This window comes from Paramisgurnus dabryanus, chromosome 10 (assembly GCF_030506205.2).
Source record: "Paramisgurnus dabryanus chromosome 10, PD_genome_1.1, whole genome shotgun sequence".
NCBI classification, from domain to species: domain Eukaryota; kingdom Metazoa; phylum Chordata; class Actinopteri; order Cypriniformes; family Cobitidae; genus Paramisgurnus; species Paramisgurnus dabryanus.
In genome coordinates this window covers 32,492,627-32,519,221 of record NC_133346.1, presented here as the reverse complement: position 1 = coordinate 32,519,221, position 26,595 = coordinate 32,492,627, and the positions used below count along the sequence as shown (strand labels likewise).

At 39.4% G+C, this 26,595-nt stretch overlaps 1 protein-coding gene and 1 long non-coding RNA gene across 2 annotated transcripts; both read right to left on the bottom strand.

The window, feature by feature from the left end:
* Positions 1–228: 228 nt before the first annotated feature.
* Positions 229–23,044, bottom strand: LOC135718069 (uncharacterized). The gene is made up of 28 exons (XM_065240359.1): positions 23,037–23,044; positions 22,779–22,819; positions 22,495–22,566; positions 22,144–22,215; positions 21,800–21,871; positions 21,589–21,660; positions 21,342–21,413; positions 21,122–21,193; positions 20,874–20,945; positions 20,663–20,734; positions 20,312–20,383; positions 19,972–20,043; positions 19,761–19,832; positions 19,514–19,585; positions 19,290–19,361; positions 19,042–19,113; positions 18,831–18,902; positions 18,555–18,626; positions 18,174–18,295; positions 17,987–18,058; positions 16,044–16,098; positions 15,574–15,681; positions 14,248–14,309; positions 11,017–12,868; positions 7,673–7,768; positions 2,659–2,718; positions 2,469–2,540; positions 229–611 (listed from the first exon to the last, which is right to left on the bottom strand). The coding sequence occupies exons 1-28, from the start codon at positions 23,042–23,044 to the stop codon at positions 376–378; spliced, it is 3,936 nt and encodes a 1,311-aa protein (XP_065096431.1). The 3' UTR covers positions 229–375.
* Positions 23,045–23,111: 67 nt separating this feature from the next.
* On the bottom strand, positions 23,112–25,859 carry LOC135718463 (uncharacterized). Its single transcript, XR_010520822.1, has 3 exons — positions 25,741–25,859; positions 23,538–23,679; positions 23,112–23,310 (listed from the first exon to the last, which is right to left on the bottom strand). It is a non-coding gene; the product is annotated as an uncharacterized lncRNA (long non-coding RNA).
* Between the last annotated feature and the right edge of the window lie 736 nt (positions 25,860–26,595).

Below are 26,595 nucleotides of genomic sequence, written 5' to 3'. Positions count from 1 at the left end.
TAAAAAACTTTTTAAAAGGAAAACGCCCAGATTTTGGGAATTTAGCTTATTCACCGTATCCCCCAGAGTTAGATAAGTCCATACATAACTTTCTTATCTCTGTGCATGCTGTATCTCTGTCTGACGGAGCCCCCGTTACCTGTAACTCTGTCTTGCTGCATCAGACAGAGTTACAGCACGCACGGAGATGAGAAAGGTATGTATGGACTTATCTAACGGGGATACGGTGAATAAGCTAAATTCCTAAAATCTGGGCATGTTCCTTTAAAACAGATCCTCTCAATATGACAACATTCCCTCTCTGAACTATAAGCTTTTCATTTAAACTTTATATCAGCATATAAATGAATAAAGTTAAAGATCTTGAAAAAAAAGTTAAGTGTTAGTCATTTTGCGCTTCAGGGTTACCCCTCGGTTACGGACAAAATCTCTGATGTTGTGTAATGTTCTATTTTGTAGAACTGGCTCGCACTTCTTGCACAGCTCACACTCTCTTAAAGACGCCAGATGACCTTTGGCAATGTGTGGTTTGAAATGCTTTAATACGGCATTGACCTCTGCATTCGACCACGGTCGCCTTGCACCTTTGTCTGGCTTCTGTTTACCACCAACTAAGAACAAACAAGACAAAACAAATGTTTGTTAAAATCACTAACTAGTTTTTGTATTGTGCCTTGCAGGACACCTTTGAATAGAGAGTATCCCAAATTGAATAACAAAATGCCATGTTTCTATCAAAAAGCCAATCTGCAGCTTTCGTTCTTTCTGCTTTGTCTTTTAATTATTTAATGAAGTCATTCAATTTGATCCATATTAGCACTAGAAATTGAGATTCAATTTTGTGAAATATAGGGGTGTAACGATTCAGGTATCGTGTGTCATACGATTCATGGTAACTGTGACCATTCACGGAAAGTAGGGACACAAGTCGGTTCTGGGGAATGAAATAAATGAAATAAGTTGTCCAGGCACACTTTGCACAGTTTGCACTCTGCGTCTGTTTGCCTCTAAATGTCCAATAATTTGCATGTCCTGCCACTCTTTTTCTGCAGCTAAAGAATTCAGCCGTATGTTGTACACAATGTCTGGAGAAAGCTTCTGGCTACAGGACTGTTTCCCATGTAGAGAGTTCTCTTTTCTCCTCGTGTAGTTTACAGTCAAAGTTACAGATTTTCTCAATTTCTCTGTCTTCATCCCTTTCAAATGTTACTAACGATATAGCCTCTGATATCTTACGGTCCAACTCATCTGACACCAGCCCAATACATTCTTCCTCGTTTTTATCTTCGCTCAGGATATTATTCAGTCTTATGTCGGTTTCATCTTGCTCAGATCGTCTTCAGAATCAGGGAGCGCTTCTCAAAGTGATCATCCCTATCCCCTTGTTAGAGGAGACTTGAGTGAGTTGAGCAGGTGTGTGTCATTATTTAGTCGTTGGGAATGGACTTGTCAAAGGGAGCGATGTCATTTCCTCATTATCATCAGCTGGGATGTTCCCGTGATCAGTAATGGGAATAACAGCGTTATAAGTATTCATAATTGATGATGATTGGTGTGTGTGTTAGAGGGGGTGGGACAACCACATAGCTGATGATGATTGGCTTAATTTCCATCGTTAGCCAACCAGAGGCAGAGTTCACACACAAGCACAGTCCGAAAAAAAAGTCTGAGCAACTTGGTCACTTTGTCGCTAAATTTAGCAACTTTCTATCACTTTAGCGACTTTATTTCAAAAAAGCCATAGGACATATCTAGCTATCTTTTCTGGCGTGGTTGGAGACTTTTGTAGCCTGACATGAAAACACACGTCGTTCTCCGGTCGGTCTTCTCGACGAGGAGCGGGTGCTGCTGCTGTGCCCCATCTCAAAGCACTGACAGGCAGCCCAGTCCTCGCGCAGCAATCCCTCCAAATCTCACACAACGGCAACAGGGCAATGGCAAGTACAACGAGTTCAAAGGTAGCGGTTGCAAACACGAAGTATAATAAGCATACTTTTCCATTGTTGAGGTGAAAGGCAAGTTATGCCCAGGAACAAAAAGTCTCTCCACGTCTGTGGCAGGTAATTCTGATCTAATGAAGCACCTCACATCGTGGTTTCTCTTTAGTGTCCATTTTAGTAATTTAACATAGTTAATATTTGGGGCATCCAAGTTATTTGAAATATTAGATTTTTTTAAGTAACGCAATTATTATTTTCCCTGGTAATTATTTACTTTTATAATAATGTAACCCAGCTACTAACTTAGTTACTATTTGTGGGAAGTAATTAGTAACTATAACTAATTCCTTTAAAGTAATATTCCCAACACTGCCCATGACGAACGTGTGTGCATCAGCAGATGTCACTGTTTTAACATCATAAATGTCTTTTTATTTATGTGACCATGAAACGTACGATACGCAGATCATTACACCCCTAGTAAAATATTTTATATTAAATACAAATTAAATTCCAGCTTGACCATACCAATGCATCCAGGAATTGGTCTGTCAGCTGAACTGCATGTAGGTTGTTCGGTGTGCACGTGTGAGTTACTGCCTGAAAAATATGTAAAAACAGAACAGATGCAATTTATTGACATTGTACAGAGAAATAGAAACCTGGTAAAACTTTTTTTATATATTCTATTAGCAAAAAAAAAAAACAATCTACATACCATTTTGTCCACATATATTTGTGTGAGTCTCCTCTCTGGCAGATGTGTCCATGTGTTCCTCTGACAATCATGTAACATAAAAGTGTAGGTGATGCATTTTATTAAATTCAGTGCACCCCACTGATGATTAGTGCTGCTACAATTTAATTTTCTGCAGAGTTGTAGTGAAATTCTCTAGGTAACGACACTAGGGTTGGTCTTGGGAGCCCAAACACCTTTGAGATCTTTGAGAAAAGGCCAATGAAATTGGGGTGTGCAGAATTTGCATGGCTAGCCACATCCCGATATCAGAGTATAAATAGCCTAGCTTAGCATCTGCTCACTCATTCCATTTTGGGGTGCAGCATGGCACAACCAAATGGCCCCTTCTTCTTCGTGACCTTCCAACGTCCAAAACGTTTAGGCTGCACTCTCCGTTACCATTGTCTTTTCTCTATACTTACCAATAATTAACTTGCGTGATTGGGCCTGAGTGATGATTTTCACTGCTGGTAAAAGCCCTCTTAAATCCTCCTGGTTCAGGAACCAACATGGAGGATTCAGAGATCCGGGCACGGATGCCAGATCGTGCCTTTCCGTTGAGAAAAAAGATCATTCCTCAAGGTAATCCGCCAGGGAGGAGCTAACACCAGGTGTGTGAATTCTGAGAACCAGGATCTTTTGGGCCAAAAAGGGACCACATGCAAAAGCTGTTCTTTGTCCTCCCTGACTTTGCACAGTGTCTGTGCGATGAGTCTCACTGGGGAAAAAGCATATTTGCTAGGGCATCTGTGCCGAGGGGAGCCTCAGTCAGGGAGTACCAAAGCTGACAGTGGGTCATTTCCAACGAGGCAAACAGGTTCACCCGTGCCTGGCGGAAGTGACTCCAAATCAGCTGGACCATCAGGGGATGAAGCATAGAAAACTGAATCTTCTTTAGCCTCCTTTAGCACCCTTTAAATTCTCACTTAGATTTAAAAATGAAACCCAAAATTGAAAAAGCTGTCATGAAAATAAAACTTCATAAAAAACCTTTAATTAAGACTGTTTGCCGTGATCTCTAAGGAATTGTTCCATATGTGTGACAAGAGCCTTTGCATCTTCTCTGAGCAAAACCTGTCATGAGAGGACCTGGGTACGAAGCCAGTGCTAAAATCTCATATGTCTAAGTCTCAACCACGTGACCACGGCTGAGGATGCCATATGCTCCAGGAGCCTCTGAAAATATTTGAAATATAGTCATTGTAACAGAGTCCAGATCTACACCAAGAAAAGAGATGCTCTGCACCGGAGAGACTTCACCCATTTGCATTAATATTTGTATAGTTATAACCCCAGTCATGTTTTTGAATGGTCGTGCATCATTTTCTCAGTTGCTGCTGAGACAGAAGAAATACAGATTTCAGTGTTGCACTTCCTTCTTTCAATGATGTAAAAAGCATCATTTTGCATCATTGAAAGAAGGAAGTGCAATATCTTTGTTGAAGGGGTGAGACCACAAACACCCATTTTCTCGGTCAAATAGGCACCAAATTCTAAATGGATGTTACATTTCGACTACAAATATGACGCACTTTCAATAAAGATTAATGTTTCTATGGGTGAAATGCTCCTTTAAGACATGGAAATACACGTCCTTCAGGTCTGAAGCAACAAACGAATCTTGTGCTCTGACACGTCAGTATGTGTTTCAGGCTTAGCATTTTGAATAAAATCTTGTGAAGGGGCCGGTTTAGAATCCTCAACTCCAAGATTGGTTAAGATTTGTCTGCCATCTTCTTGGGTACAATGAAGTATGGGGTGAAGAAGCCCTTCTTCATTTTGGCTTGGGGGACAGACTCAACTGCTCCCTTCCTCAGAAGAGTCGCAACCTCCGCCCGGAGAACAGCAGCATTCTTGCCTCCCACCGAGGTAAAGAGAATGCCCCTGAACTTGGGCGGTTGCCTGGAGAACTGAATCACATAGCTGAGCTAAATGGTTCTGAGGAGCCATCAGGAGGAACTGGAGAGGGCTTGACCAAGCATCCAGATACTAGGGGTGGCACGGTTCACAAAACCCTCGGTTCGGTTCGTATCACGTTTAATGGCCACGGTTCTCGGTTCTGTACGGTTCTTGTTGTTATTTTTTCTTTTAATTTTTAACACTCCAGAAATGTATTCTCTTATTAATGTAGTAATTATCCATAATTTAGGATACAATATTCAAAAAGTTATATCATGTAATCATGCACAAACTGAATTTGACTTTAAAGCTCACGTAACACACGCTGTTTCTGCATTTCTGATGTTAATCTGGAGTACCTAGAGTGATATGACATCCTTTATATCTCCGAAGAGTCTTTAGTTTAATCAGATTTATAAAAGAAAGATTAGCTTTACAGAATCTTTCCGATAACGTACGAAAAAATGAAGAAGGAGGAGTTATACCGCGGGAGGAGCGAGTACGAGTCATGCAACACTATACAACACTGTTTAAACTTATGATTCACTACATGTTCGTGTCATTTATATAATATGTACGCGACTATTTTCAACATAACACAGAAGTCTTACTTGCCGTGTGCAACTCGTCATGACCCGGTTGGTAAAATCCACCGCATCAAACACACACGCAAAACTCTGTTGCTACCCCGGATAATAAATTATATCCATTGTTTTTATAAGGCTGGATTTCTTCTCCTTACATCCAAAAACACACTTCATCTTTTGTGCCATTTCTGAGTTTTGAAATTAAACAAAGCTGAGATGCGTGATAAGATGTTTGCAAGCTCAAACGTGTCCCCCTGATTGACGGGTGGGCAGGGTTTTCCGGGGGAAGTGCCCATATAAAGAAGTGATACGTATAGAAAACCCCTGAAACGTCAGTTGGACCTGTAATCGAAAAAAACTTTCCGAAACTTGTACGAACCCTGGCGAAGTGCATTTGGCACAGAAATACTTTGTAACACGCCCAACTGCTGTTTTGACACCTTGCCTACGTTTAGCATGAGGAAACAACTCTATAACTGTGTTAATAAGTCAGAATTCTTGAAATACCATTGAACCCCCCCTTTAAGCACATTATTTGGACCATCTCTGAGCCATCTCTGAGGAAAGCCAGGTGAGATTTTGATACAGCAAGAGGGAAGACATTGATGATTTCAACATGCTTTTCATTTATTTGGCAAAAAAGGAGAATGTGTATATCCATCTACATGAACTTATGTGCCTTTTTAGCACACAAAGATAACTTGCATTTATCAAACTGTCAACTTCAGTGTAGCTTAAAGATTTATCACTGAGAGGCTGCTTAAATACTGCAGAGAGTATATATGGATGAGAGAGAAACATAATGTTTACACCTGTAATATTTAAATCTGTCTCTTTTGTCCACTTCTGTCCTGAATACTTTGAGGGGCAATTTATGAAATAAGATCGTGCAACTTTCACACGCTAGCAAAATGAAACTACGCGGAAATCCTACGCTTTAGTTTTATCAATGAAAGGCTAAAAACAGGGCACGTTCACCGTGTTTTCGCAGCAGAAGTCAGAAAAGACGTTCAGTACCTCAGATTAGATAAATGGACGGAGAGAATGCGGTCTCCTGTGGCTGTTCGAACACATTCAACCCGTAGACTGCAGTTCTATCTATTCTTTTATTTCCACTGTCATCATAGATAACATGAATTAAAAAAATGTTTCCACACACCAAACTTATACGACGCTGGCGCATCCTCCAACTCCGGCGCATCCTCCAACTCCGGGCAGACTTCCTTTTCTCTCCCACTTGCCATTTCTACACGTAAAATAACCTGTAGCAATCACTCTCCACACCAGTCACCTCTTCTTTCGCACGAAAGGGAAACACGCTATCTAAGGTCACATACAGGGCACGAGGCTATTGCGCATGCCATGAACCGTCGAACCGTGCGGCGCACACACGCTCCGAACCGAATGGTTCAGATTTTTTTCATGAACCGTGCCACCCCTACCAGATACCCAGCCAATGGTGCCAGAGGACCTACAATCAAAGTTCCTCTGGTGGGGTTGTGGCTGGGCAGACTGGCAGGCATTGTGGTAGGAAGTGAAATATCCTGCAACCCAATCCATGACTTGTCTACGAGGGCTGCTCTCTGCATCAGTGGTGTATGTGGGAGACTGTGCTCACCAACATGCACTAGCTGCACAGAGAGTGCACCCTCTCTCACCTGAATATGAGGAGCCAAACATGCCTTAAATCCAACAACGAGGTTCAAAGAGGTGAGTGAAAAACTGCTTCTCATGAAGAGACGCTGCATTCGGCTCAGAAGAATAGAACGAGTGAGCAGATGCTAAGCTAAGCTATTTACACCCCAGTTTGATTGGCCTTTTCTCAAAGATCTCAGAGGTGTTTGGGCTGCCAAAAGTGACCCCTAGTGTCGTACACTCTACAAAACCTTGAAGTAAATGAAAGGGAACATCTTATTTAGCCTTTTCATTTCTACCCTATTAATGTTAAAATCAGCATTTACTGTTGTGATAATACATGCATCATCTGCAAATCTTTAATACTGTACTTCTTCATAGCAGAGAGGCAGCACACACAGACTGGAAGATCCTTAATTGAAGAGAATTTGGTGGTACATAAAATATTATAGGATGTAGCAACAAAAGATCATCATCACCATGACTGTAAGCATGTGAGATTAATACAGCCTCGTTACATTGATGCACTGCTTATTTTCAACTGTGGAAATAAGCAAAAGATTTTAAAAGTTGATTGTGCCACGTGGTCCCAATGAAATGGATGTGGGCTTACAATGCGTGAAACTATAGCAGGACACTGATTTTTTTTAACCACAAATAAAATAAAAATAAAAAACACATCTAACCATGGGTGTGTGCACAGGTTGTTGATATAGGGGAAGAGAGGTGCTCCCATACCCGACTAAAAAATAGTTTTAAAAATAATAAAAAAAAACCCTCACCTATTGCAGACCATGTTAGTAAGGAAAAGAAATAAGGAAATCTTTACTCTAGTATGCTAAAACGTTTTTGTTTGCATTTAAAATACATACCATTAATTTCATCTGCAGTTTCTGTGTCCAGGGTTGTATCTTCATCACTCTCACTCTCATCGTCGTCCTCATCATCATCATCATCATCTGTGAAATCTGAACAATCAATGGGAAAGTACCAATTCAATCTTCAGTCAAAACAAAATTCCAACTTTCGTATACTTCATTGTGGCCGGGTTCTTATGCTTACAATGTGATATTGGGTAAAACTAGGCTTTATCATTCAGTGGGGTAGTTGCAAATAATGTACTTGGCATTTCCTTTCATTTTGTATTTCCTCCCCCTCACTGTTTTTGATGTGCAAAATAGAGGTTCAAAATATAAACAAAATATAAATAAACAAGGCAGACAGCGCCTCTTGTTTGTTTTCTTCATTTTCTAAATGCACAAAATTGTGTTGGTATTGTGTGTACAAATAAAAGTAGACCCTTCACAGATTCGATTGCTGTATTGCTATTGTCTATAGGATCAAAACTGAATGTGTAATTTAAGTTCTTATTGGGGTCATCAGGAGAAGAGGCTTCAAAATGCATATTTGTGTTTGCCAACCCCAGGGGGTTAAGTTGTACTCATTAGGGATGTATGGATGAGGAAATTAAGCATAAACAAAATTTTCCGTTGAGATTTTTCCTCCTTCATTGTCCGGTCAATGATTGTGCTGTAACAATACACAGCAACATCAGACAAGGGTAAAAGTCTGAATGGTTTAACAACATGTGCAGGTAAAACACAATGCTAAACAGTAAAGCAGTGGGAGGTAAGTATAATCCAAAGGAAAACGGTCTATACACAGGTAAGTATATCAGGGCCTGAAACATTTTTTGACACATTAGGGGTAAACTTTTCATCTTCATTTTTCTATGTCTACAGATTTTAATGTGTGGTGGTTTTTAAAACAGATTAACAAAAGAGAAAATGTTAAGTACATGCCCAGGTAAGTATATTCCAAAGGAAAATTGGCAACAGTTAACTCTTTCACCGCCAGCGTTTTTTAAAAAAAGTTGCCAGCCAGCGCCAGCGTTTTTCATGATTTTCACCAAAGTTTAATGCCTTCCAGAAAATGTTCTTCTTTAAATATATAAACATACAATATACCAAATGAAAGAACAGACCCTCTGCTTTCAAACAAAAAAAAAACGTTTCATCCTACCTTTAGTGGTTCTTTTGCAATCAGCTTTTGAATATGGGTAGGTTTTTGCAAAAACACCATATTTTGAGCAAAAAGCAGAGATAATTCCATTTTTGTGACGGACTTTTCATAGAGATCCGATTCAGAGCGATCTTTAAAACAGACACGGACATGCAGCAGCTTGCCATAGGGCAATACTTCCGGGCAATAGTTTTAAAAAGTTGCGGAAGGGCGCCACCTGGTGGATAATAGCGGTATTGCGGAAAGACGGAAATCTCGTCATTGGCGGGGAAGCGTTTTCTCTTAATTGACGAGATATCTCGTCAATGGCGGGGAAAGAGTTAAGTACATGCACAGGTATATTCCAATGGGAAAACAGGTACCAGGTAAGTATATTCTTAAAAGAAGAGAGTACCAGGTAAGTATATTCCAAAGGGAAATGGATAACAGGTAAATCTATTTCTAAGGAAACGGGTAAATATATTCCAAAGGTAAAGGGGTACCAGTTAAGTAATTCCAAATTGAAACAGGTAACAGGTAAGTATATTCCAAAGAGAAAAGGGTACCAGTTAAGTATGTTCCAAAGGAAATGGGTAACAGGTAAGTACATGCACATGTAAGCATGTTCCAAAGGGAAATGGATAACAGGTAAATATATTTCTAAGGGAAACAGGTAACAGGTAAATATATTCCAAAGATAAAGGGGTACCAGTTAAGTTTTTTCCAAAGGAAAACAGGTAAGTGTCATTGAGCGCACCTTTTTGTGGTTTTGTGTGTTCTGGACTGCGTCTCCCATACTACTGTGCACCCTAATTGTTTGATCACCACCAGCTGTTTGTTATCTATTCATTAGTGTTTCCCTTTACGTAAACCTGTTTGTTTGTAGATTGTTGCTGTAGTGTTCATGTTATCTGGTGTCCTGTTGCTGACTGTGGCTCTGGCTGTGTTCTGTGGATTTTTGTTTTGAACTTCATTAAATCTTGCTGCACTTTGATCTTTTGTTCTGAATTTCATGACAGAAGACAACAGCATTTTTACATCCAGCTGTCCGTTTTTTGTTTTTTCCTCCCTGGAACGATGGATCTCCAGAGTTCTCCCCAACGACTGTGAAGGGCAGGGCGGCCCGACTGTAACAGTTGTGAGCTCCATGCCAGCAGGGAAAGGGGATAACAGACTTTGCCCAAAGTGTTAGGACTGCAGCACTGGGGCTGGGTTGTGAGGAAGCAGCGCTAAAGGAATTTTTAAATCTTGGCCTGGATGATCCTTTGCCCCAGAGGGAGATGGAGGGACTTAGACTATGTTGGTTAACGCAGTCTGGTAAAGTCATGTCTGTCTGAATCCAATATAGTGTTCCCAGAGATGCCCCATGACGACTCAATGTCCTCAGAGGAGGAGGAAGCCAGTTTGGGAACCCTTGGCCTCTTGCACTTCCGGCCCCGCCCTGGCTCTTTACTCTGTCAAACCCTGTGTTCTGTGGATTTTTATTTTGAACTTTTCATTAAATCTTGCTGCACTTGGATCTTTTTTTCTGTGGTTTGTAACAGCAAGTATTTTCCAAAGGGAAACGGGAAAGGGAAACTTGCAATAGGTAAGGATGTTCCAAAAGGAAAAGGTTACCAGGTAAGAACACTAAACTAAATCACAAACTCAACATTTTGTTTTTGCCCTCATTTTTCATGCGCTGAAATGAAAAATGTGGAGAGTGGAGTGGCCTTTTACTGTGGCCAGCCTAAGGCACACCTGTGCAATAATCATGCTGACTTATCAGCATCTTGATATGCCACACCTGTGAGGTGGATGGATTATCTCAGCAAAGGAGAAGTGCTCACTTACACAGATTTAGACAGATTTGTGAGCAATATGAGACAAATAGGCCTTTTGTGTACATAGAAAAAGTCTTAGATCTTTGAATCCAGCTCATGAAAAATGGGGGCAAAAACAAAAGTGTTGCGTTTATAATTTTGGTCAGAGTATATTACAAAGGGAAGCGGGTAACAGGCAAGTATGTTCCAAAGGGAAATGTGTAACAGGTAAGTACATGCACAGGCAAGTATATTCCAAAGGGAAAGGGGCAATGGGTAAGTATAATCCATAGGCAAACGGGTACCAGGTAACTATATTCCAAAGGGAAAGAGGCAATAGGTAAGTATATTCCAAGTATATGCAATTGTGTATTAACTTACTGTAAAATCTTTTCAAACTTATATGAACTTACCTCCAATTTCATCAAGCGTTTTTCCTCTTAGCTCATGCAGCTTTCCTCTCTCAAGGGCAAGAAGCAGCTTGGAAATTTTTCCACTCTGTATGGTGGCATCAGAAAGACGGTAAAAATGTCTGTGCACGGTTATGTCGTGACCCAAAAAGTCCGCCAGCTGATCCATTTCATTGTTCTTTAAATCTAATATCTGAGAAGTAGTTGCCATTTCTTTCCTCAGCGGAGTAGATCGTAAAAAATCTGGTTTTTGGGCACCACATTCATCTGCAAACTTCCTAAGACATTGATGTCCCCTGTAGCATGTGAGGCAGTGAGGAACGGCGAATAAATACTCATTCTTATTGGGCACACCACACTGCTCTCTCTTCATAATCATCAGATTTAAGGACTTCGTCATTTCAGGAGTCAGCAACACTGCCACTTTTCTTCCCTTTTTTCCCTTGAGCTCGACCCGCTCAAAGTACTTGCACAATTTCTGTTCATACTCCGATAAATTCATTTCATTTTGTGTAATTGAACAATCTCGGTCCAGGAAATTTTTAAGCTTCATTTTTGAAACTTCGCCTACTCGTCTCCTATTGAAAAGCACAATCTTGGTCAGCGTTGTTCTTGCAACATTGGAATAATTCTGCGGTGTTGCTGCCTTCTCCAGTGCTGCAGTTGCTGACTTTGCCTTTTTATCAAGATGCTTGTTAAGCCTCATGATGTCTTTGGTGAGTGGAAGTTTCGTCGGCTTGTTGTATTTTAATTCACTTATAGTGTTTAAAGCACCGTACGAAATGTATTCAGGCCACTTGGCCCGATAAAGCTTTTGGAAACCATCTGAGGACTTCACTAGGTTTTCATCTTCAGCCATGAGGGCATGGCAGTGAATTATGTCATTTACTTTCACCAGGGAGTGGCCGATTTTTAATGCCAGACTTGGAGTCTTATAGGTGTTATTGTTCTTATCAAACCCTGCAGTTTCTTTCACAGCCTCAATCACATTCAGGAAATTTGATGGTTTAACCGCATCCTCTAAAGTTAGGACTGGAGAACTCTTGCGCATTGTCTGGAGAAATCGGCCCAGCTGGCGGATTTTTTGCCGAATATAGTCGTGTTTTGAGGGATCATGTCCATGTTTACTGTAAAGGGACTCTGCAAATCTTAAAAGGCAAAAGTCATTGCGAACAAGTGCAGCAATTTCATCATTGTGCATGCGGCTTAACATCTTAAGCACCCCTTCTTCAACAGCGCTTGAACATGCTGATTTGACTACTGATGCTAAGCCAAGTATTCTCTTCCTGCCTTGGTGGTCATGGTCTGTTGGTCTTGAAGGGCACCTTCTCATGTGTCTCCATAGCTCTGCTCTCAAAAACATGCCCCTACAATGGAGACAATATTCATATTTTTTAAAGCCACCCTGGGCTCTTCTTTTGACTTTAAGCGAACCAGCTCCATCTTTCAGCACCTCACAGTTATGTATGAAGTTCCCTTTGTTTCTAAGTTTCTCTAGCCACTCCTTTCTACTTTTTGAGCGTGCAGGGAAACTTAAAGCTTTGGCGATCTCTGCATTTTCCTTAACATGAACTTTAAAATGTCTAGCGATTTTAAAATGAGCTTTTTTGCAAACAAAGCAAAAATTCAATCCCTTCTTTGCAATAGATGTTGAGTCTGTTATGTTTGCAGATGTTTCCTTTGCAGTTATTCCACTCATGTGACTTATATCCATCATTGATGATTCCTTCTCTGTCAGAACTGTAGATTTTTCCAATCTGCTTGGTGGTTCATCATCTTCCGAATCGGTTTCTGAAGCTGGAACATATTCTGGATCATTATCTGATAAGTCCTCTTCACTTGTTTCAGTTTCATTCTAATTCAAAGATAACAAAACAAAAAGTAAGGCATACATAACACACACATAAAACATTACAATGACACCATATTGAAGCATTGCAATGTACAACATTTTCCGTTGGAAACTCCTGAGTTAGCAATTTATATCACTGATAATCCATAATGGCTTGATAAACAAGCATTTTGGATAGGGTTTGGCGATGTGTACTAAACTGGCATCAGGCAATGTCTACAGTGAAACATTGCAATGGACAATGATATTGGGTAGTGCGCGCAGTTATACAAGTCAGACACATCACTTTTGTGTGCTGTGCAGATATTAAGTCACAAGCATCTTCACACAAATAGTTCATCCAAAAATGAAAATTACATCATAATCTCCACCATAAGACTCCACATAATTCATATGATGTAAGCTGCATCGATTTGCTTCAGAGGACTTATTCCTTTAAAATATAGGAAATTATTCCTTTAAATATTCAGATAATTTTGGTCATTTAAATACAACTAATACATTATTCAAACTGTAAAGGTGTACTTTTGTGTAAACTCGTAACAGCAGCACTTTGTGCATTTGTAATAAATAAATAAATAAATAAATGAATGAATAGGGTACGCTTAGTCTGTCACTGTCTCACCAAATACCTCCCTGAAACCAGTCACTAAAATGAACAAACTCACAAGAGATATGTATTAAGAAAGCTTGAAGTGTCTACTTAATTATCAAAATGTTAGAAAAATATACATATTTCGTAATTGTTATGGGACAAAACTGAGGCAGATGGTGAGTGAAACTAGTCTTTACACAAACAGCACACTGTTAAAACGTTCGACCAGGCCGTTGGTCTTGGGATTGTAGACAGTGGTCCTCAACTGCTTTACCCTGAGGAGAGCAGGAAGAGACCCTGGGCGATGGCCTTGGTGGTGGCCTTCCTGAGAGGCACTGCTTCGGGGTGGCACAGTAAACAATAGGGCTGTTACGATATTAGCTTTTCCACACCTCGGTTATTGTGGCCAAAATTATTCGCAATACTGATATGCCGTGATATCTATAGAAACCTTTTAATGGCAGCATTTTAATATAAAATTGTTTGCGTTCAGCTAAAGAAAGGAAGTTATTCATTTGGCATGTATGACATGAAGTTGAGTAAACTATAAAATAATTTTCATATTTGGATGAACTATTCAGATGATTTTAAAGTTCAGCGTTTATCAGGGTTGCCTATTAGACTTTACCATGTTACTTTGATGCTAAAATATATTATTTAGTTATTAATTTAACATTAAATTCAACTAAACTAAAAGGTAATGTTATAAATGGTGGTCTGTTTGTCTCACTTCTCTGTGTTTGAGAGTGTCAAATGCTTTGAAATGTCACAAAAATAGAGTACTTACCCAACTGTTTTGTATTTCTTCTTTTTTATGGTAGCAGTACACATGCCATGTAGTAGTGCACACTGTTTAAGAAAATAGAATGTTTAATTGGAAAATTCATAAATAAAACAAAGCACTTATTAGTAAACCTAAAATAACACATATTTGGATATTACAATAAACATTTCCACAGGAAGCTGTCCATGCAAATGAACTGGATGGATAGATGGATGGACAATTGATGCTGTCTCTCAATGAATTTTATGTGTATTAGTTTTTATATATTATCATGTTAAAAACATTTAAAAATTGCCTATTGCCTACAGATTAATGTTTTTTCTCCAACTGGTGAAGAACAGGATATTAGCATTTAATTTGCGCAGTAGGTAAAATGATGAATGAAAACAGCTCAAGAGCAAAAAATGTTTGTGATTGGCCTACACTAAAACTTGTGTAACAATTAGGTTTTTTTTTTTTAAGGATGATGGTATCACGCACAACATTTTATTTCACAGTTTTGAAATAAAATTTCTAAAATGTTATTTCAATTATTTTTCTAATAATTTTTTTAATGAGTTATATCATAATGTTATTGTTGTTTTATTTGGTTATTTTATCTCTATTTAACAAAACAAAATTGTAGTCAGTTTGAAAACCTTGCGCCACCTGGCGGTAGTTTCGTGAACGACTTTAACACGCAACTGAATTAAACTTAACTACGTGGCCCTGCAGCGGCGGTACATGCCGCAGTAGTAGGCGTTTTGGTTGGCAACCTACTGTACAACCATAGATATGTAGATTCCCTATTAAATTGCGGACTCATCTGCATGCTTGGAACGACTGAATGAGGAATCCACCAACACATATCTATGGGTTCAACAATGCGCATGAGAATGTGGGCAGCCATCATTTTTCCTCCGTTTACACTGAAACACAACTGCAGCATTTTCAAAAGTCTCAATTTTTAAAGTTGGAAAACGACAGAGTAGTGTAAACAATAAGCGTAACGGTTTTAAAACTAAAATCCACTAGTGTAAACGGGGCCCAAGTCGAATTCCATTAAGTTGGCTTTCTCATGCCTACTTAATAACATGCCTTTTAAGTTGCATAGTAACCGGACCATGATTATGAGCCCTAATGCTAGAAAATATTCCCATTACTTGCCCTGTGCTCCCCTTAATGTGGAAATAGTATGTCATCACAATTCGTACCTTTAAGCCAGAAAGCCAAACATGGTTTTATCATTTCTAAACATATGTAATATGTTGTTCATTTGCCATTTATGTATTTGTTACCATTACACCTTTCAATATGAAAAAAAAGTCCCATGTGAATTTTAATACTAACCTTGACATTTCAGCCCCCACCACTTCAGCGGGGAAAATGGTCCATAACAAACTGAGCATTTTTCTAAAGATGACATCTCCTCTTTGACAAGCTGATGTGTCTTACAACCTAAACAAAACAATTTCGGAAATTAATCATTTAATTTGTGTTCATTATGCAAATGTAATATTACATTTCAGAAATCTGTGAATGTTTAGATAAATCAGTTGTGCATAGGTTGAGTGTAGGTAGAAGTTCCAATACCAGTATTTTGAGTTCATTAGCTGGCAGTGAGTTAACTTTTGTATATAAAATATTGATTGATTTAAAGCAAAGACAGATAAAACATACCATGAACATACAATTTGTTTTATTTAATTGTAAATAATATTCTGTAATTAGGCACCTTAAAATCTTCATTTATAAGTAATATTGAACGCTTCAACAATATTCCAGAGTGCCATGTAATATATTGTGATAAACCATCTTACCCTGACAGGCACTTGCTGGCTTCTTGACTTGCTTCTGGGAATCAGGTATTATTTCCTGCAGATGAATGAAACCTTCATTAAACAGAACAATATACTGATGACTGAAAGACATACCATAGCCAGAATCATAGGCAAAAACACCAACTGAGAGACAGGAAAAGAGACAGGCAGGAAAAGAGACAAGAAGAAATACAGGCAGGCAGACAGACAGGAATAAATACAGGCAGACAGGAAGAAAGACAGGCCGACAGACAGGAAGAGAGACAGGCAGACAAGATTCAGGAGACAAATATATTGACAAACCTCTGTAGAAGGTACGTGAGTAGACACAAGCTGACTCTGATCTGTAGTCAAAGTAAAGGGCTGATGAAGACCCTGAGAAACAGAAACAAAACACAGAACAAACTTATAACAATGTAATGTTTAATAGATTATTGCTAGAGTTCAATAAATTACAGACAGACAGACAAACAGGAAGAGAGACAGACAGGAAGAAAGACAGGCAGACAGAAAAGAAAGAAAGAGACAGACAGACAGACAGACAGGCAGACAAACAGGAAGAGAGACAGATGGACAGAAAGACAGACAGGCAGGCAGAGTGACAGACAGACAGAACGAGACACAGAAAGAAAGACAGGCAGACAGAAAGAGAGACAGGCAGACAGAAAGAGAGACAGGCAGACAGAAAGAGAGACAGGCAGACAGACAGTAGGGGTGTGCCGGTTTCAGAATTGGTGATGACGGTTATGACGTGAGTCAAATGTGACGGTTCGTCACATAACCGTCGGTGGGGGGCGTTTTGCTCGTTTAAATGCTCGTGGATTGAGGGGAAAGTGTCATTTTACCATAACATCATGAATGTGATGCCAAGTGTGTTTTAAACAGTAATAACTTTGAACAATTTAACAGAAAGCAATGAAATATTTAAAAAAACACACTGTTGCCAGAAGACTGCGCTGTCACTCTCTGCCCAGCATAAATTAATCCTCTATCTATCATCTTAATAATCTTCAGAGAAAGAGATTTGTGCATTGGGCTTTTTATGTCTGTATTTGTGTCTATATCTGTCATTACACGGACCAGAACAGCACGAAAACAACGTGGATTAAAAGCATATTGAAGAGGTTTTGCTCATAAATGCAGGTAAAAGAAAGTAATGTGAACTTGAGATTGTTATTAAACGCAGCCGGTGTAAAAGCACAATGGCCACGCGCAGCAAACGCTCTCCGCAGACGCGCTGCACAGTGCTCACCCGGCGTTTGAATAAACAAGACACTGATTAGCTACTTGCTCTACGTTTCTTTAAAATTAACAGCAAGACAACTAGCAGTGAATGTGCGTTCAAGAGAGTTAGTAGATTAGCATGGGAGGATTTGAACTTGAAAAGCGGAGTGTACTGACACCTTTCCGCGGTTAAAACAACATTCGTTCTCATGGTCATTCATGTTTATTTGATGCTATAAATTAACTAGAAGGAAGAGATGATTTGAAAGGTGAGTCTTTGTTTAATATGTTAAATCTCAAAAGTAACCGAAAAGTAACCTGGTCTGTCCTGTATGTCAGCGCGTTGTCAGTGTCTGCTCCGCTCTGTATTTTTCACTGCGTGAGAACGTGAGGGGCGCGTGTAACACAGACTGATAACAGTTGTTTTTAATTAGTATTTAAAAATACTTTATGATAAAAAATGTTTTAAAAAATATTTTAATAACACGGTTTTGGCGGTTATAGAGTTCTAATGACGGTGTTCAACTATAACCGTCGGCCTCACGGTTATATAATGACCGTCACACCCCTAACAGACAGGAAGAGAGACAGACAGGCAGACAAACAGGAAGAGAGACAGATGGACAGACAGACAGAAAGAAAGACAGGCAGAAAGACAGGCAGACAGAAAGAAAGAGAGACAGGCACACAAGATTCAGGAGACAAATATATTGACAAACCTCTGTAGAAGGTACGCGAGTAGACACAAGCTGACTCTGATCTGTAGTGAAAGTTAAGGGCTGAAGAAGACTCTGAGAAACAGAAACAAAACACAGAACAAACTTATAACAATGTAATGTTTAAGTTTAATAGATTATTGCTAGAGTGCAATTAATTACAGACATACAGGAAGAGAGACAGACAGACAGGAAGAGAGACAGACAGACAAGATTCAGGAGACAAATATATTGACAAACCTCTGTAGAAGGTACGTGAGTAGACACAAGCTGACTCTGATCTGTAGTGAAAGTTAAGGGCTGAAGAAGACTCTGAGAAACAGAAACAAAACACAGAACAAACTTATAACAATGTAATGTTTAATAGATTATTGCTAGAGTTCAATAAAATACAGACAGACAGGAAGAGAGACCGACAGGAAGAAAGACAGGCAGACAGAAAAAAAGAAAGAGACAGACAGACAGGCAGAGAGAGAGAGACAGACAGACAGACAGACAGAAAGACAGGCAGACAGAAAGACAGGAAGAGAGACAGGCAGACAAGATTCAGGAGACAAATATATTGACAAACCTCTGTAGAAGGTACGCGAGTAGACACAAGCTGACTCTGATCTGTAGTCAAAGTTAAGGGCTGAAGAAGACTCTGAGAAACAGAAACAAAACACAGAATAATGTAATGTTTAATAGATTATTGCTAGAGATCAATAAATTACAGACAGACAGGCAGGAAGAGAGACAGACAGACAGACAGACAGGAAGAGAGACAGACAGACATACAGGAAGAGAGACTGGCGGACAGGAAGAGAGACAGGCAGACAAGATTCAAGAGACAAATATATTGACAAACCTCTGTAGAAGGTACGCGAGTAGACACAAGCTGACTCTGATCTGTAGTGAAAGTTAAGGGCTGAAGAAGACTCTGAGAAACAGAAACAAAACACAGAACAAACTTATACCAATGTAATGTTTAATAGATTATTGCTAGAGTTCAATAAATTACAGACAGACAGGAAGAGAGACAGACAGACAAGATTCAAGAGACAAATATATTGACAAACCTCTGTAGAAGGTACGTGAGTAGACACAAGCTGACTCTGATCTGAAGTCAAAGTTAAGGGCTGATGAAGACTCTGAGAAACAGAAACAAAACACAAAATAATGTAATGTTTAATAGATTATTGCTAGAGATCAGTAAATTACATACAGACAAACAGACAGACAGGCAGGAAGAGAGACAGATAGAAAGACAGGCAGACAGGAAGAGAAACAGACAGACAAGATTCAGGAGACAAATATATTGACAAACCTCTGTAGAAGGTACGAGAGTAGACACAAGCTGACTCTGATCTGTAGTCAAAGTTAAGGGCTGATGAAGACTCTGAGAAACAGAAACAAAACACAGAATAATGTAATGTTTAATAGATTATTGCTAGAGATCAATAAATTACCGACAGACAGGCAGGAAGAGAGACAGACAGACAGACAGACAGACAGACAGACAAGATTCAAGAGACAAATATATTGACAAACCTCTGTAGAAGGTACGCGAGTAGACACAAGCTGACTCTGATCTGTAGTCAAAGTTAAGGGCTGATGAAGACTCTGAGAAACAGAAACAAAACACAGAATAATGTAATGTTTAATAGATTATTGCTAGAGATCAGTAAATTACATACAGACAAACAGACAGACAGGCAGGAAGAGAGACAGATAGAAAGACAGGCAGACAGGAAGAGAACAGACAGACAAGATTCAGGAGACAAATATATTGACAAACCTCTGTAGAAGGTACGCAAGTAGACACAAGCTGACTCTGATCTGTAGTGAAAGTTAAGGGCTGAAGAAGACTCTGAGAAACAGAAACAAAACACAGAACAAACTTATAACAATGTAATGTTTAATAGATTATTGCTAGAGTTCAATAAATTACAGACAGACAGGAAGAGAGACAGACAGACAAGATTCAAGAGACAAATATATTGACAAACCTCTGTAGAAGGTACGTGAGTAGACACAAGCTGACTCTGATCTGTAGTCAAAGTTAAGGGCTGAAGAAGACTCTGAGAAACAGAAACAAAACACAGAATAATGTAATGTTTAATAGATTATTGCTAGAGATCAATAAATTACCGACAGACAGGCAGGAAGAGAGACAGACAGACAGACAGACAGACAGGAAGAGAGACAGGCAGACATACAGGAAGAGAGACTGGCGGACAGGAAGAGAAACAGGAAGAAAGACAGTCAGACAGGATGAGAGACAGAGAGGAAGAGAGACAGGAAAAGAGACAGACAGACAAAATTCAAGAGACAAATATATTGACAAACCTCTGTAGAAGGTACGTGAGTAGACACAAGCTGACTCTGATCTGTAGTGAAAGTTAAGGGCTGAAGAAGACTCTGAGAAACAGAAACAAAACACAGAACAAACTTATACCAATGTAATGTTTAATAGATTATTGCTAGAGTTCAATAAATTACAGACAGACAGGCAGGAAGAGAGACAGACAGACAGACAGACATACAGGAAGAGAGACAGACAGGAAGAGAGACTGGCGGACAGGAAGAGAAACAGGAAGAAAGACAGTCAGACAGGATGAGAGACAGACAGGAAGAGAGACAGAGAGACAGGAAGAGAGACAGGCAGACAAGATTCAGGAGACAAATATATTGACAAACCTCTGTTGAAGGTACGCGAGTAGACACAAGCTGACTCTGATCTGTAGTGAAAGTTAAGGGCTGATGAAGACTCTGAGAAACAGAAACAAAACACAGAACAAACTTATACCAATGTAATGTTTAATAGATTATTGCTAGAGTTCAATAAATTACAGACAGACAGGAAGAGAGACAGACAGACAAGATTCAAGAGACAAATATATTGACAAACCTCTGTAGAAGGTACGTGAGTAGACACAAGCTGACTCTGATCTGAAGTCAAAGTTAAGGGCTGATGAAGACTCTGAGAAACAGAAACAAAACACAAAATAATGTAATGTTTAATAGATTATTGCTAGAGATCAGTAAATTACATACAGACAAACAGACAGACAGGCAGGAAGAGAGACAGATAGAAAGACAGGCAGACAGGAAGAGAAACAGACAGACAAGATTCAGGAGACAAATATATTGACAAACCTCTGTAGAAGGTACGAGAGTAGACACAAGCTGACTCTGATCTGTAGTCAAAGTTAAGGGCTGATGAAGACTCTGAGAAACAGAAACAAAACACAGAATAATGTAATGTTTAATAGATTATTGCTAGAGATCAATAAATTACCGACAGACAGGCAGGAAGAGAGACAGACAGACAGACAGACAGACAGACAAGATTCAAGAGACAAATATATTGACAAACCTCTGTAGAAGGTACGCGAGTAGACACAAGCTGACTCTGATCTGTAGTCAAAGTTAAGGGCTGATGAAGACTCTGAGAAACAGAAACAAAACACAGAATAATGTAATGTTTAATAGATTATTGCTAGAGATCAGTAAATTACATACAGACAAACAGACAGACAGGCAGGAAAAGAGACAGATAGAAAGACAGGCAGACAGGAAGAGAACAGACAGACAAGATTCAGGAGACAAATATATTGACAAACCTCTGTAGAAGGTACGCGAGTAGACACAAGCTGACTCTGATCTGTAGTGAAAGTTAAGGGCTGAAGAAGACTCTGAGAAACAGAAACAAAACACAGAACAAACTTATAACAATGTAATGTTTAATAGATTATTGCTAGAGTTCAATAAATTACAGACAGACAGGAAGAGAGACAGACAGACAAGATTCAAGAGACAAATATATTGACAAACCTCTGTAGAAGGTACGTGAGTAGACACAAGCTGACTCTGATCTGTAGTCAAAGTTAAGGGCTGAAGAAGACTCTGAGAAACAGAAACAAAACACAGAATAATGTAATGTTTAATAGATTATTGCTAGAGATCAATAAATTACCGACAGACAGGCAGGAAGAGAGACAGACAGACAGACAGACAGACAGACAGGAAGAGAGACAGGCAGACATACAGGAAGAGAGACTGGCGGACAGGAAGAGAAACAGGAAGAAAGACAGTCAGACAGGATGAGAGACAGAGAGGAAGAGAGACAGGAAAAGAGACAGACAGACAAAATTCAAGAGACAAATATATTGACAAACCTCTGTAGAAGGTACGTGAGTAGACACAAGCTGACTCTGATCTGTAGTGAAAGTTAAGGGCTGAAGAAGACTCTGAGAAACAGAAACAAAACACAGAACAAACTTATACCAATGTAATGTTTAATAGATTATTGCTAGAGTTCAATAAATTACAGACAGACAGGCAGGAAGAGAGACAGACAGACAGACAGACATACAGGAAGAGAGACAGACAGGAAGAGAGACTGGCGGACAGGAAGAGAAACAGGAAGAAAGACAGTCAGACAGGATGAGAGACAGACAGGAAGAGAGACAGAGAGACAGGAAGAGAGACAGGCAGACAAGATTCAGGAGACAAATATATTGACAAACCTCTGTAGAAGGTACGTGAGTAGACACAAGCTGACTCTGATCTGTAGTGAAAGTTAAGGGCTGATGAAGACTCTGAGAAACAGAAACAAAACACAGAATAATGTAATGTTTAATAGATTATTGCTAGAGATCAATAAATTACAGACAGACAGGCAGGAAGAGAGACAGACAGACAGACAGACAGACAGACAGAAAGAGAGACAGACAGACATACAGGAAGAGAGACTGGCGGACAGGAAGAGAGACAGGCAGACAAGATTCAAGAGACAAATATATTGACAAACCTCTGTAGAAGGTACGCGAGTAGACACAAGCTGACTCTGATCTGTAGTGAAAGTTAAGGGCTGATGAAGACTCTGAGAAACAGAAACAAAACACAGAACAAACTTATAACAATACAAGTCTGTGCTACACAACCACAGTTTATTACACAAGCAGAAGTTAACAATTTTCCCCAAAGAGTACAATACAGTATATTGTATCAAATCATTTTAGATTATATTTTTCACTAGTTATTGAGTTTGTCAGCAGCAGTTTGACACTTCTGCATTTAACACTACATATAGTTAAAAAAACATTATTTTTTTCAATAAAAATACATTATACCCTACCTTCTTTATACTGCGTTTAGAACGCCATGGCAAGTCATCTCCTCCGTAGTCGTAAGTAATTTCTTGACCTTCATTTATGTCAGTAATAGCGAATAAACAAAGATGAGGTACACCATCCAGCACAATTTTCTTCATCTTGGAATTTGGCTTTGTATCATCATTAAGTAGCCTTCCAAGCGATCCATCCTCTGCTGATGCATCAATGCTACAGGGGTCATAAAAACCAACCATTATAAATATCAACAAATATTACACTTAAGAAGATAAACCATAATTGGTAAGCATTTCAACTTGCCGCAGAGCTTTGGTTTCAGGGTTAAGAAGGTGCAGATATATTTTAAGATGGGATAGCTGGCATAGTACCAAATTTAAATGTATTCAATTTTTGCTCAACTGTTGTTTTTATTTGTTTTGTGTGATACGGCTACTCACCAGTATTCATTTCCATTGTGCTTAAAAATATATGTGTATTCAGTTGTTGGTTCAAAAGAGTGCGTTATCTTGCTTAAAACACCACGGTATTCAACAATGAATGACCCTTTTGTAATAGGGTCTTTTGCAAACACACCTCGTCCTGTTAAAAAAATGTAAAAGTATGGTAAACAGTTGTTTTATTATGCAAAACAAAGTTTAAAAATTAATCACAGAGCAGGTGTTTTCCCTTACAAGTTTCAAAGGGTAACACTGCAGTGTTTCCCAGACTTATTTGGGAATAATCATCACTCAATCATCACTCAATTAATCACCTAATTATCTCATTAACTTTAACTGTGCTTCAGGGTTACTTTAAGGCCTAGTCCACACGGACACAGGTATTTTTATAACCATGAGTTTTTTCACGCGGTTCGGCCGTTCGTCCACATGAAACCACAGTATCAGGGCACTGAAACCGAGCAAGTTTGAAAACCCTGGCCAGGGTGAGCTTTTTAAGAAACCCCGGTTACAGTGGTGTCGTGTAGAAAGTAAAACCGGGGGTTTTGCCTTGCGATGTCAGAATGTGCGCCGTTATCCACTAGGGGTGGAACGGTACATGTATTAGTTTCGAACCGAATCGGTACGGGGGTCACGGTTCGGTGCATGAATTTAAACGGAGAATACACGGTATGGAAATAAAAAAACTTGCGTGCAAAAAAATTATGTAATGCGGAACTACTGTTAAGATACGCAGGTTCTTTAGGGACAGCTAATCTGTAGCCCCGCTTTAGCTCTGAAGCTATAATTGGCGCCGATGCAGCAGAGCTCCACCTATGTATGCGCTCTATGAGAGCCCGTCTACATTCTGGCACTCTGCAGTTTTTTGTCCGGTTGACGGTCTAGTGAGGGAGTGAGTGAGATAGCAGCGACAGCGAGTATGGCATCGCAACTTTGGCAAAACTTCACTTTTCCAGTCAGTTACAGTAGTACAGGCGAGAGAGTGGTGGAAAAGACGAGGACTGTGTGTCAGCGTTTTCAGCAGTTGTTGGGTATGCGAGTGGAAGTACATCTAATCAGGGCTCTAAAGTCTCACGCATTCACCACGAGACACACGCATTTCAGTCAGTTCACATGCCACACCTTGTATTTCTCACTCTGAGAAGTAGGAGATAAATTGTCCTGCTAATATACAATTAATGGACGAAGCGCAGGCATACACAGGGCAGTTCTGTCGAGTTCAGCTGCTTTCAGTTTTTTTAAGCGTGGTCAACTTTACGCAGCGCCATTAGTGTCAGAGTACCGCGAGAAATCTTGCGGAGGAGGCTGATTTCAAATCGCTCTTGCGTTACTCTGACGTCTTTCACTTGTCGTTTCTTGCAGCGCCTCATGAAGTCGTACACACCTATTAATGCATCCTACAAGCCTACATTTTTTTTTTATCTTTAGTACATTAATATGAAATAAATGTGCTAAAATGTAATTTAAAAATGTATTCAGGTAACTTGTAATACATCTGAAACCCATCTTTGTATGAAAGATGAGTACAAGTTTATACATTTTTGTTATACGAGATATCATGTTAAATGCATTTCAGTTCATATTCATGAGATCTCACAATAACACAGATTATTGTTTTTAAGATTATTTTAAGTACAGAAAAAATTTGCCTTCTGCATTTTTGTTTTGCTTTCCCTCCATTGTACCGAAATTAAACCGAACCGTGACGTCTGAACCGAGGTACGAACCGAACCGTGACTTCTGTGTACCATTCCACCCCTATTATCCACTGTGTTTGACGTCAAGATTGTGCGCCGCTGACTGCTTTGTTGATGATTCTGTGCAATGGCAGACGTATCTTGCTAATAACGGTGCTAACAGGGCTTCTAACATGTATACAGATAGATGCTCAGTTATCTCACTATATTGCTGGTGTGGCATGCTCTTGACAGCGCTTGATAGCGTGCTTTTGCTTTATAGTGTGGATGGATATATTAATTTAAACCGAGCATGTGTGAACGGGATTATTTTTTAGGGAAAATCTGGTTATAAATATACCCGTGTCCGTGTGGACTAGGCCTAACACACTTATTTTAACACTTTCACACACTTGAGTGTGGTCCCACATGTACTCCCAGGAGAGTTAAATTCACTCTGGATTTTTAGCTATGTATAACTGTGGTTAACTTGCAAAGAGACACAAAGTTCACAAAACAAATATTACCTTTAGTTTGACTGATATATTTCCAAGTGATGCTTTCCTTGTCTTTAGCCAGCCTCACGTAGTATTCAGCCTCTTTGAGAGGATTTAATCCTCTCAATCGACTCCTCACCAAATTCACTATAAAAACATTATATCAGTTTATAACATTAACAACACATAATATGCAGTGCAATAATAATACAAGATATGTACTGTAATATTTCTCTACGAAAGTGACCAAAACAGAACAGAGTAAAAACAGTTAGTTAGTAGGGTTGCCGCGGTGACGTAATTTTCCCACCGGTTAATCGGCGCGTCACAAACTCGGTGATCCCGGTATCACCGAGTGGGAGTGGCTTATAAATGCGCATGCAGACTTGCACATTTTACTTTCACTTTTGAATTACGCAACTATTTAAATGCAGCGCTTGCGTAAGCTGCGTTAAATCGCCTATGAATTTGCGTGCAATGCGAGGGCAACAGCTGGTTTACTTAAGTGCTTGAGTCAATGTGCGCAGGTAATTCTCACAGAACCCTCCAGTCCCAAGCAGAGCAACCAGCTACTTCTCGATAAAAGCGCTGCTTAAATGATGGGTTAAATATTTTTCTTCATGAAAAACAACAAAATGATCTCGCTTATATTAAACATCATATATGTATATTATAACAAAAACAAGCAAAGCACGCGGCTTCTGTCATCATCTGGTCAGTCAGCTTGCCTTGCAAACTCTGACAGAAATAAATGAAATCTGACACCTGCTGCTCTGTGACGTGACGCGCGTTCAGCCCCGCTGAATTCAGACAACAGACACATTCAGTTGTAAGTGTTTGCTCTCTCTAACGAAACTAAATGATTTAATTACACGAAAATATCAA

Coding starts and splice junctions, on each gene's coding strand:
- LOC135718069 (XM_065240359.1), bottom strand. Junction 21,414..21,588: donor CTCGCGTACCTTCTACAGAG/GTTTGTCAATAT, acceptor TCTGTTTCTCAG/AGTCTTCATCAGCCCTTAAC. Junction 21,194..21,341: donor CTCGCGTACCTTCTACAGAG/GTTTGTCAATAT, acceptor TCTGTTTCTCAG/AGTCTTCATCAGCCCTTAAC.